The 13,035-nt window shown below is 43.5% G+C and overlaps 1 protein-coding gene across 4 annotated transcripts in view; it reads right to left on the bottom strand.

The window, feature by feature from the left end:
* GXYLT2 (glucoside xylosyltransferase 2) overlaps window positions 1–13,035 on the bottom strand; it is a 96,207-nt gene that overhangs the window by 72,702 nt on the left and 10,470 nt on the right. For all 4 annotated transcript variants that reach the window (XR_008476770.2, XM_002758582.6, XM_054245871.2 and 1 more), the window contains exon 2: window positions 2,486–2,678. Coding sequence is in view for 3 of the 4 variants with exons in the window: in XM_002758582.6 (XP_002758628.1) it covers window positions 2,486–2,678 (193 nt within the window). In the remaining variant the exon portion in view is untranslated. The remainder of the gene's footprint in view (window positions 1–2,485; window positions 2,679–13,035) is intronic.

The raw sequence follows: 13,035 nt of genomic DNA, 5'->3' as shown, positions 1-13,035 counted from the left end.
CACTATGCCTGGCCCTTCCCTTCCCCTTTTAAAGTCGATGTCTGTATTTTGTTCTGCTCAATCCCCACAACCTTGCTTTTTAGTATGCAGCAGATACTCAATAAATACTAAGCAGACAGATAATATACAAGACATGACTAATGTCTGCACATAGCCAGCTTCCCTCCTTTCTGCCATAGAGCACTTCTCAGCCCCCTGCAGTTGGATGGGCTTGTGACTACTTCTAGCCAGTTCAACATGCATGGAAAAACCTGTGTCACTGCCACACTGAGGGAATGAAAGATGGGGTTATGACCGTCTAGTCTCTTTCCTGCCATGGCATCCCAGGAACTACAGATGTCAAATGCTCTGGCAAGTGTAGCTAACACATGAATAGTCTGCTTCCATCCCAAACCTAAGAGGCGGTGCAGAATGGAGGCTCTGTCCCCTGGGAGACAAGCTGCAGACACATGAAAAGCGTCTGAGTTTTGGGGGAGTTGTTACTGTAGTCTGATCTGACCTATCCAGATTACAGATCTACCATCTTTTTTATTAAACCTGCTAGCCTCAAGCAGCAGATGGAGAAACGGAAGCTCAAAAAGCCAAAAGACTTACCCAAGGTCATATAGCAAGTACATAGTGGAGATGAGTTTTGAATTTGAGGCTTCTGTCTACTAGTTCAGGAGGTAGCATGGTATAGGGATTAATTCCATGGAAGGTTGAGCCAATACACTTGACTTGGACCCTGATGAGCAAATTGCTAAAGTTCTCTAGGCTCCATGATCTCAGTCTGTAAAATTGGGACTTGATGATTACCTTCTTCAAAAGTTACCTTTGAAGATTATAAGGATTAAATGAGACGAACTCATAAACCATAAGCCCTTGATAAAAGCAGTATATTCTCATTATCATTTCCCTTATACTTCCGCTTCTGAGCTAACTATTAGAGTTTCAGCCTTTTCCCTTTACCCTTCCCCTGACTCAAATCTTTTACAAGCCATTTTCCAATCAATTCCAAGGCCCCAAGTCTATTTCCTCCCTAGTTTCTATTGGTAAAGATGTCGAGGTGATTTTTTTTTCCTACTCATATGTAACACATTTTCTTTCTTTCTATTATTAGCCTTTCTCAGCCCAACATGCTTTTTTGGGGGGCATTTCTCATTCGTGCAGCCAGCCTGGTGACAGCATACAACACTGCTGACTCTAGTCAGTGGACACAAAGCAAACCAGCCTCTCGCTCTGCCACCATTCGAGAACTTACCGCAAGAGAAAACTCTCAAGGAAAACAAAGCCTCATCTGCAAAGGTCATGTGTGTATCTACCCTGGGAGAAGAGGCCTTTCCAAAGCTCTTCTTTTTTACTGGAAAAGACTCATAACCTGTTCTTCAGTATCAGAATAGTCAAATAAATGAGGACTCAGCCATGTAATAAAATAGTATGTAGTCACCAAAAAGAATGAGTTAAAAATACTGGAACAAGGCTGATGATACAGTTTTAAGTGCAGAAAAGCAAGTTCTACAACAATATACAGAGTATAATCCTGATTTTGTAAAAGAAATACAATTTAATCAGGATACATACACTTGTATGTATGTATGTATACATACATACACATACATATACATATACATATGCATATCTATATGTACAAACATACAGATACACAACTGTATATGGAAAAAAAAAAAAAGAATGGCCAAGCACTGTGGCTCATGCCTATAACCCCAGCACTTTGGGAGGGACAGGCAGGTGGATCATTTGAGATCAGAAGTTTAAGACCAGCCTGGTCAACATGGTGAGACCCTGTTTCTACAAAAAATACAAAAATTAGCCAGGCATGGGGGGGTGCATGCCTATAATCCCAGCTACTCAGGAGGCTGAGGCAGAAGAATCGCTTGAACCCAAGAGACAGAGGGTGGAGTGAACTGAGATTGTACCACTGCACTCCAGCCTGGGTGACAGAGCAAGCCTCTGTCATTAAAAAAAAAAAAAAAAAGAAAAGAAAGAAAGAAAAAGAAAAAGAAAAAAGAAACAGGGGCTGGGCACAGTGGAACGTGCCTGTAATCTCAGGGAGGCCGAGGTAGGTAGGTAGATCGCTTAAGCCAACCTGGGCAACATGGCAAAATTCTGTCTCTCTATTAAAAAATATACAAAAATTAGCCAGGTGTGGTGGTACACGCCTATAGTCCCAGCTACTTGAGAGGCTGATGTGGGAGGGTCACTTGAGCCTAGAAGGTTGAGGCTGTAGTGAGTGAGCTGAGATTACACCACTGTATGCTAGTCTGGGCAATAGAGTGAGACCCTGTCCTCATTCAATTCTCACCATATCCCTATGAGGTGGGTGTAATTATCCCTGTATTACCAGAAAGCAAGGCTCAGAGTCAAGCGTTCAAGGTCACACAATTGAACATGCAGCAAAATACATTAGTCAACAGAATATGCAGTTCCTAAAAGGTAGTGTGTTTGTACTCAATAAAACACTGTGCCACGGTTTCTGCAAATTCACCTGCTTATCAAACTCGGGCTTCAGAGAGTCTTCAGTGAAGATGTGGAATTGGATCTTCCTGTGGCTAAAAAGCACAGCTGATTTCAGCATGACCAGCGTCTCCTCCAGCCGACTGCCACAGGCCACCACAGCCAGGTGGATCCAGAGCTCGGGTGGCAGCACAGCTTGGAAACTCCTGGGTTCTCCAGGCCTCCTAGAAAGAAGGAAAACAAGTTAAAGCTATTACTGAACTCAAAAAAGTAAAAACAACAAAAAACCAGCTAGTGAATGGTTAGAACATTTCAAAACATGATCAGGCACAATCTGTTATATTTTATACAGTGATAAGCATTTTGACAATTCTTCCTGCTTGGAGAAAAATACCATTTATTCCTATATTTATCCTGGCAATAGCAGGATGAGTCACTGTTTGGACTGCTATAGGTGTCTGAGGCTTTTTCTGCCAGCACTCAGCTGTCTAGTGCCTGCTGGCTGCCTACTGGCCCATGTTTGGAAATAGTATTGCTAAACATCGACAGCTGACACAAGGGCTGTGGAGCTCCCACTCGCACAGGCCATGAAAATTAGATTTGAATGCAACTTGAAGAAGAGGAGGGTGGGTTGTGGCTTTCCCATGTGAAACAAGCAACAAGATATTCCCATCATCTGGATGTTTTTAGGTTGGGGTGGAATGCATGACCACTGGACCAAAGAAAGTCACGCACGTCTGGGAGGTGAGCAAAGAAAACAACATATGTGCCCTGACTACATCTCAGGTGTTAATCCTGACCGTCTCGCCAATACTGGTGAGGTGGTGGTATGAAATTCATCCTCCAGTATGAAATTCACATTAATGAGAAACAGCCAGGAAAGGGGCAGGTTAAACTGAAAATGATCAAGGTATCAATACTGAGTCAACAGCTGACAGAGGGATAGGGTCCAAGGGTCCAGAATCATCATCCAGCTATTTCCTAGTAATAAAATATTTGTTCCAGATGAGGGGATGCAGCCAAGCCTCAAACACACCACTGAGAAACATTTGCAGGCAAGTTGGAAGAAGTTGGCCTGGAAAAGGTGCCCTGAGACAAATGAAACTAATTTACTTGCACAAAAGATTTGGAGACCAGGGGAACTTGGATGTCAAATGTTACCTTCCTTCCAAAAACTTCGAGTTCAATCAGCTTGCTGCTCCATTATTCACTGCATGGTTGAATAATGGCAGTCTTGCTCCAGATTTCTTTCACCAGGAGGAGAGTTGAAGATGTGGGTGGAGCATTTTGGAAAGCTTCCCAATTTGATAACTTACGAGCATGCTTAGTAGAAGCACAGCCTCATGGCTAAAGCTAAGACCAGATGCAGAGAGTAGCTTGGATTTCATTTACTTCGGGAATCACGGGAAAAGACAGTAGAGACATCCCAAGTGTCTCTGGAAATTGTGCACTTCTTTCCATTCTCCCTGCCATTATCTGGTGAGGCCACCATCTCCCTTCCTTTGGATCACTGAGAAAGCCCTCTGGGTGGTCCACCTGTCTCCAGTGTTATCTTCAACCCCCAGCCTATGCTTTCTCCTGGTTGGTACCAGGGTGATGTTCTTTTAAAATGCAAATAGGACTGCGTTATTCTCTTTATTAAAATCATGCAACAGCTCCCCACTGCCCCCAGGGTAAGTCCAAGCTGCTGACTATGGCTCCTACTTACATCTTTCACAACTGCCCCCAGCACCCCAACCTGGAGAGACAGCCATTCATAATCACAGTCATATTCTGTTTCACTTCAGCGCATGAGACCACGCTGTGTTGGCTCCAAGTCTTGGCACATACATTGTCTGTCTCTCTTTCTCTCAGAAATGCTCTTCTCTGCCCTCTTTTCCTTGCTAACTCCAGCCCATTTATTAGTCAACAAATCTTTACTAAGCACTATTTTGTGTAGGCATTATTCTATGAAGACAGCAGTGAACAAAACAAAGACACCTGCACTGGAGAAAGTTACATTCTGTGGGGAATTAAGGGAAACACAGAAACAATAGTCAAAGCAGATGGTAACTAAATAACCTATATAGAAAGCTAGACAGTGATGAGTACTATGAAAGGAATACATAGTGGAGCAGGATGGGGGTACCAGCTGTGGCTGGCGGGCTGGCGCAGTATATTCCTGACAGTGCCACGTTTGAAAAGGCCTCACTGAGGTGAGCTCTGCAAATGACTTGCAGGAGGCGAGGCAGTGAGCCGTGTGTCCATCTTGAGGAGGAGCATGCCATGCAGAGAGGACAGCAGAACAAAGGCACAAAATCAGGGGTCTGCCTGAAGAATGTAAGGACCCCCACTGGCAAGACTCACGTGCCTGGTCTCTTCCTTGGCTTCATGGGTGGGTTTTAATATTCGCTATGGCCAACTCCCAATTAACATGTAAAGAGGCGTGAAGGAGATGTTACAGATAATGCTAAAATGACAGTCAGTTTCTAAAAATCAGTCAAGACACTAGCTGAAATACGCTACAAAAGAGATTTAATGCAAACTCATTTATTTAAAATTATGCCCAATATTTAGGGATATGTGCATGATTCAAACGGACTAACAACATAAAGGCAATCACTTAGGTATCTTAAATGTGAACACCCTCGCCTGCCCCCAAACAGAACAACTCCTTCTGGTTTAGCTTTCCATATTGGGCTTCTGCAAAGATAACAAGTTTTAATCTTAGTAATCAGGGAAGTATAAATCCAAATAATAGATTCATTTATTTTAAGATTGACAAAAATTACAATATAAAATCAAAGCTTGACCATATTGAGCTTTCGTGTGAACATGGGGGAGGGGACAGTGCAGGCACTGGTGGGGACAGTGCAAGTTGGACTGAACACTTTGGAGGGCCACTTGGCAACATTAAGCACAGGTGAAGATGGATGTACAACCTCCACCCCTCCAGTCCAACTCCTGCATATACAACCTGAAGAAACTCTTACACATTTGCACAAGACCTATGCAAGAATGTTCACGGCAGCCCTGTTTACTGATAACAAAAAATTGGAAATAAACTTCAGTGACCATGCAAAGGAGAAAAGTGAATATATTTGCTATGGGGTTTTTGTTTTGTTTTTTGTCTTTTTTGAGATGGAGTTTTGCTCTTGTTGCCCAGGCTGCAGTGCAATGGCACCATCTCGGCGCCCCCCGCCCCCCCGCCACCTCTGCCTCCAGGGTTCAAGCGACACTCCTGCCTCAGCCTCATCTCGAACTCCCAACCTCAAGTGATCCACCCGCCTCAGCCCTCCAAAGTGTTGGGATTATAGGTGTGAGCCACCGCACCTGGCATATTTGCTATGTTTTTAAAGCAAATATCATATAGCAGTGTAAAAAAGATAAACCAGACTCGCATGGTACCAACATAAGACCAGAGGATGAAGCCTGAAATAACCACTATCAGGCTGGTGCGGTGGCTCATGCCTGTAATCCCAGCACTTTGGGAGGTCAAGGTGGGCAGATAACTTGAGATCAGGAGTTCCAGACCAGCCTGGCCATCATGGTGAAACCCCGACTCTACTAAAAATACAAATTTAGCCGGGCATGGTGGCATGTGCCTGTAATCCCAGCTACTTGGGAGGCTGAGGCAGGAGAATTGCTTGAACCTGGGGTGCTGAGGTTGCAGTGAGCTGAGATCATGCTACTGCACTCCAGCCCTGAGCGAGAGAGTTAGACTCCATCTCAAATAAAATAAAACAAAAAGACAAATGCAGGATAGTGGTTATTTCCTTTTTCTTTTCTTTTTTTTAAGACAGAATCTCACTCTGTTGCCCAGACTGGAGTGCAGTGGTGCAATCTCAGCTCACTGCAATCTCCACCTCCAATGCTCAAGCAATTCTCATGCCTCAGCCTCCCGAATAGCTGGTACTACAAGCGCAGGCCACCATGCCTGTTTATTTTTTGTGTGTATTTTTAGTAGAGACAAGGTTTTGCCAGGTTAGCCAGGCTGGCCTGGAACTCGTGGCCTCAAGTGATCCACCTGCCTTGGCCTGCCAAAGTGCTGGGATTACAGGCATGAGCCACCATGCCCAGCCTGATAGTGGTTATTTCTGATTAAAATCTTATTCCTTAAGCTGAGTGGTGGGCACTTCATTTTGTTATTATCTATATTTTTTGTGGCCCCAAACTATTTGACTTTATTTATTTATTTATTTCATTAAAAAAAAGCATGCACTGCCCTGCAAGACAGCCGGCCACCTCTTCTCTTCTTTGCACGCTTCAGTGATTTGGGTCTGCACAGTACAAAAAGCAGGGGCTAGGGACGACAATCTTTCACAGTGTCTGGTGACAGGTACTAAAAAAGAAAAATAAAACCTGTCCTGGTGCCAGTTCATGTATCAGTGGTTGGGATTTACCAAGACCTTTGCTGGCCTCACCCTATTACTTCTCACATTACACGAAACATCTCAGGCTTTAGGTAATCAGTGTTAGTGCTGTGCAGTCACAACGCATAATAAAGTTTAAGGGCCCTGGTATGGTGTGGCTTTCACCACCTCCTTCTGATGGCACTCAGCACCTCTCAAATGTCACTCAAGACTCTGAGGACCCAGGGGAGTGCAGTCTAGGGACCTAGGAATTCTTAACCCCCTGAATGACTACGATTGGGCAGGGAATGGGTGATAGGGAATTCCAGCAGTGCTCTAACTAATGGTTAATAATGTTCTTATTTTTACTTTATAAAAGAGGACTGGAGTGAACATTTGCTGTCCAGGAATTTTAAGGACCTGTTGCTAAGGCAGGGGCTGATGGCAACGATCCCGGTAACCATGCTGGTAGAGCCTGAACAGGAATTGACTAATCACAGTGGAAAAGCAGGGCCAGATGACGGCAGGGCAGATCTCTGGTGACACTACCTGGATCTAGGTGCACCAGACCCTAACCTTGGGCACTTTTGTTATTAAGCCAATAAATCTCCTCCTCCTTAATCCAATTTGAAACAAACTTACAACTTAGCAGTCAAAATGAGAGTCATAACATTGGTCCTAAAAAGATGTTTCTAATTAACTTTGACTCTTTCTGCCTTGCTCATATTCACCTGATTGATCCTTTGAAATGTCCACTGACCCATTCCTTCCTTGTTGCTCACTGCTATGACCCTTACCCAAATCTTGGCCATTCTTCCAGTTTTGTGGCTGGAAGAGATGCCAGACACCATGTAGGGCAGAGGATTCCCTACCCGGCCATACATCATAATCATCTTCAGTTTTTGTCATTCTGTAGACTCCCAACCCACAGGGATTCTGATTCCATGGGTCTTGGGTGAGGTCCTGGACTCTGCATATTAACACACTTGTTATCATCCATAGTTCAGCTATGGTCAGGAACCAGGGATCTGAGCTCACATCTCACCTCTCCTCCTTTCCTTAAGACTACATTCCCAGAAATGGAATTACTGGGTTAATATCTATGATCCTATCAAAAAAATAGCAATTTTGATAGTTTACCCAAATTCTTTTTTTTTTTTTACCCAAATTTACCCAAGTTCTTTTTTTTTTTTTGAGACAGAGTCTTACTTTGTCACCAGGCTGGAGTGCAGTGGCATGATATTGGCTCACTGCAACCTCTGCCTCCTGTGTTCAAGTGATTCCCCTGCCTCAGCCTCCCAAGTAGCTGGGACTACAGGTGTGTGCCACCATGCCTAGCTAATGGCTAATTTTTTTATATTTTAGTAGAGACGGGGTTTCACCACATTGGCCAGGATGGTCTTGATCTTCTGACCTTGTGATCCACCCATCTTGGCCTCCCAAAGTGCTGGGATTACAGGCATGAGCCACCACACCCAGCCAAATCTACCCAAGTTCTAAAGGAAAACATCAGACTAAGAGAAGAAAACAAAAAAGCATAGCAAACGCTACCCCAGTCATCTCTGGATTACTTGTGCAATGTAAGCGGAAATGGTCTTGCATAAGACCTACTGCCTCCGAATTCCACATATTCCAGTGGGATGATGCATAGGTGCTCGTAAACATTTAGACTCCAATGCAGCAAATAACATTGAGTCACACAGTGAGAAAGCTATTCCATTTTCAGTGCTTTTTCAACGTCTAAGAATAAGAAAGTCTAAGCTTGATATGTTTTAAGAATCTTAATATTTTTCTATTCTTTTTCTTTTAATTATTGTTTTGTTTTTTTGAGATAAAGTCTTGCCTTGTCTCCCAGGCTGGAGTGCAGGCCCAATCCCGGGTCACTGCAACCTTCACCTCCCAGGTGCAAATGAGTCTCCTGCCTCAGCCTCCCAAGTAGCTGGGATTACAGGTACCCACCATCATACCCAGCTAATTTTTGTATATTTAGTAGAGACCAGGTTTCACCATGTTGGCCAGGCTGGAGTCAAATTCCTGACCTTGGGATCTGCCTGCCTTGGCCCCTGCAAAGTGCTGGCATTACAGGCATGAGCCACTGCACCTGGCCTTTCTTACACTTTTGTATTTTTATATTTTTGTAGAGAAGGAGTCTCACTATATTTCCCAGACTGGTCCTGAGCTCCTGGGATCAAGTGATCCTCCCCCGTCAGCCTCCCAAAGTATTGGGATTACAGGCATGAGCCACTGCACTCGATTCAGCTTGCTGCTTATATGTCTTGAACACTTTCAATTGAAAAGACAATAGAACCTTTAGTAGGCAAGAATATCAAGCCAGAAATGAACAAGATTTAGTGTTCTTAGTGTTTGATTTGACAATTACCTTCTATTTATGTTATTGCTGACAATTTCTGGCTTTCTGATATAAAATTTCTTTTAAAAATAAATGTACTTAGGATGTGGAGAAACTAGGACCCTCAAACACTGCTGGTGGTATTAGAAACTGGTATAGCCACTTTGGAAAGGTTTGGCAGTTCCTGAGAATGTTAAATATAGAAGGCACCATATGATCCAGAAGTTCCTCTCCTAGTTGTATACCTACAAGAATTGAAAACATGTGTCCATATAAAAGGTTATATACAAATGTTCAAATAGCAGCATTATTCTGAATAGCCAAAAAGTCCAAATTAAATGTCCATCAACTGGTGAACTGAAACATCAAATGTGGTATATCCATACAATGGAATAATAACTGGCAATAAAAAGGAATCAAGTATGATACAATGCATGCTACAACATAAATAAATCTTGAAAACAGTAAACCTGTGAACGTCATGAAAACGTAAAAAGCCACATATTTTATGATTCCACATATGTGAAAAGTCCAGAATAGGCAAGGTCACAGAAATAGGATGTAGATTAATGAGGCCAGGTGCGGTAGCTCACGCCTGTAATCCCATCATTTTGGGAGGCCAAGGTGGGCGGATCACTTGAGATCGAGAGTTTGAGACCAGCCTGTCCACCTTGGAGAAACACATCTCTACTACAAATACAAATATTAGCTAGGTGTGGTGGTGCACGCCTGTAATCCCCTCACTTTGGGACGATGAGAAGGGCAGATCACGTGAGGCCAGAAGTTTGAGACCAGCCTCGCCACCATGGAGAAACCCCATCTCTACTAAAAATACAAAACTTATCTGGGCATGGTGGTGGGTGCCCACAATCCCAGCTACTCATGTGGCTGAGGCAGGAGAATCACTTGAACCCAGGGGCTGGAGGTTGCGGTGAGCCAAGATCATACCACTGCACTCCATCCTGAGCGACATAACAAGACTGACTCAAAAAAAAAGAGACAAAGGAAACAAAGGGAAGAAAGTGAGGGAAAGAAGGAAGGAAGGAAGGAGGGGGGGAGAGGGAGGAGGGGAGGGTGGAAGAGAAGAGAAGAGATTAATGGCTGTCAATAACGAGGGGGAGGGGCAAATGGGAAGTGACTAATGGCTTAATGGGTACAGGGTTTCTTTTTGGGGTAATGAAAATGTGAAAATGTTCTGAAATTCGATGGTGGTGATGGAGGCACAATTCTTTGAATAAACTAAAAACCACAGAATAGTATACGTTTTTTTTTTTTTTTTTTTGAGACAGAGTCTTGCTCTATAGTCCAGGCTGGAGTGCAGTGGTGTGACCTCGGCTCACTGCAACCTCCTGGTTCAAGCAATTCTCCTGCCTCAGCCTCCCAAGTAGCTGGGATTACAGGCATGCACCACGATGCCCAGCTAACTTTTTTTTTATTTTTAGTAGAGACAGGGTTTTGTCATGTTCACCAGGCTGGTCTTGAACTCCTGACCTAGTGATCTACCCACCTCAGCCTCCCAAAGTGCTGGGATTACAGGTGTGAGCCACCATGCCCGGCCTGAATTGTATACTTTTAAAAGGTATTTGAGTTAAACTGCAATAAAGCTGTTATTAAATAAATACATCAATGCACTTATGTTTATAACATGGATAGATGTAAAAAATTTTAAAGCAGGTAATGGTAGTGTAGCAGTATTATAAGACTTGTGGGCCAGGTGCAGTGGCTCTCGCCTGTAATCCTAGTACTTTGGGAGGCCAAGGCGGGTGGATCACCTGAGGTCAGGAGTTAGAGACCAGCCTGGCCAACATGGTGAAACCCCATCTCTACTAAAAATACAAAAATATTAGCTGGGTGTGGTGGTGGGCACCTGTAATTCCAGCAACTAGGGATGCTGAGGCAGGAGAATCACTTGAACCTGGGAGGCGCAGGTTGCAGTGAGTCAAGATCGAGCCACTGTACTCCAGCTGGGCAACAAGATCAAAACTATATCTCAAAAAGAAAAAAAAAAAGAATTGTGATGCCATGTGGGAACAAGTGAAGTTTCGAAAATGTTGTCCCATTTGTCCTGGCTGGAATGTTCCCCATGCTCAAATCAAAAATGATATTCAGAATAACACAGAAGGCTTGGAGGAGCAACTTCCATGCTTCCTCTCCATGGTGCCTGAGACAAGCGTCTCCCTAATCGCTTAAAAGTCTCAAGCGTGCGACTTAATTAAACTTCAATTTCTGGAGTGTATAAATAATGAAATATGGCATTTATGTGTAGTGCTATTTACTTTGTAGCCTATTACAGCAAAACACACTGAATTATTAAAGCGAGTAATTGGTTCTACTCAGACCCTCTTCTCTGCTGTTTCCTGCTAGTTCTCTTATCAGTGCTTCCCCTGAACTGTCAAGCTAAATTAACTCAGGTGCACCTGAGGCTGCCATACAGCCTAGCAAGGTAAGTTGGATGGAAAATCACACTTCTTTCAAATACAGCCCGAAATTGTGCTGTTGGCAACTAGTTTTACTTACAGAAGGAAACAGAAATACATGGGGGGGAAATTGTAGAAGATGAATTTTAAGAAGCTGAATATGCTCACCTTATGGGAAGAATAGATTAGTGGTGCCCCCCTCCCTAGTGGAATGTTTTGCAAGATGAAACCATTTTTGCTATTTTAACACAGAGAAGGTCTGCAAATGAGGTGAGAGTGGCAGTTACGAAAGTGGAAACAACACTTTGATACCGCCCCTAGACGGACAGTCGGGTGATGGATAATTATAGCCATGCCAAGTGTTGGCAGTGAGAGTCACTCCTAAAGCTCCCTGCAAACCACAGGCTTTAGAAGGCATGAGTCCCCTGACAAAAATGTTCTCCCTTGATGCCATGATTAGATTCTTCACTCAGAACCCACACATGACACTAAGGACTTTGCTAACAGTTAAATCACTTTTAATGACCCATGGTTTCAAGTTAAATCAAATATCATAAATCTTTCAAGACAGACAGAAGAGCTGGCAATTGCCTTGAAGTCATGGTATTATATGAATAATGCCAACAGAGTGCCAAAAACTCCATGGAGGACTTAATGACATTATTTGATAAATGCATTTAATTATTAATAGTACATATTTAGCTTGGCTCATAATATGTGAAATGAGGCTGTATTCTTTTTTTTTTGAGATGGAGTGTCGCTCTATTATCCAGGCTGGAGTACAGTGGCGTGATCTCAGCTCACTATAACCTTCACCTCCCGGGTTCAAGCAATTCTCTGCCTCCACCTCCCGAGTAGCTGGGATTACAAGCACCCACCATCATGCTCAGCTAATTTTTGTATTTTTAGTAGAGATGGGGTTTCACCACGTTGGCCAGGCTGGTCTTCAACTCCTGACCTCATGATCCACCCGCCTTGGCTTCCCAGTGAGGCTGTATTCTTAAACAAAGTCTAGGTCTAATGCATAGTAGGTGTGCAGTGCCTAACGTTGGTGATTACAGCTACGTGTATACATGTGTGTGTTTGCTTTTAGACATCATTGTGCACATACATAACCTTTAAAATCAGTGTCACAGCAAGGATTCAAATCCAGAGAGCTGGACTTAAGAGGCCATGCTTTTAATCATTATATTACATTTGGAACCACACACAAGTAAGTTAGAAAAAGAACCCTCTCTGAGCATATGAAGCCCCTACGAAAGGTTCCTGGCATGGACTGGACTTCAGTCTCCCATGCCCAGCCTCCCCGAGTGCTCATGTGCAGGGAACGATTTCCACAACAGACCTTCACCATCTCTACCTTCCTAATCCATCCATTTGCCATTCGTTGAGGTCATTCACATTTGTGTTTATTCTATGAAGGCACCTGGACTATTCTCATTTCACTTTTTCCCTTATGATTGTTCCTGACATATAGCAGATT

The sequence above is a fragment of the Callithrix jacchus genome, chromosome 15 (assembly GCF_049354715.1).
Source record: "Callithrix jacchus isolate 240 chromosome 15, calJac240_pri, whole genome shotgun sequence".
Classification (NCBI taxonomy): Eukaryota; Metazoa; Chordata; class Mammalia; order Primates; family Cebidae; genus Callithrix; species Callithrix jacchus.
This window is presented reverse-complemented; position numbering and strand designations above follow the sequence as displayed.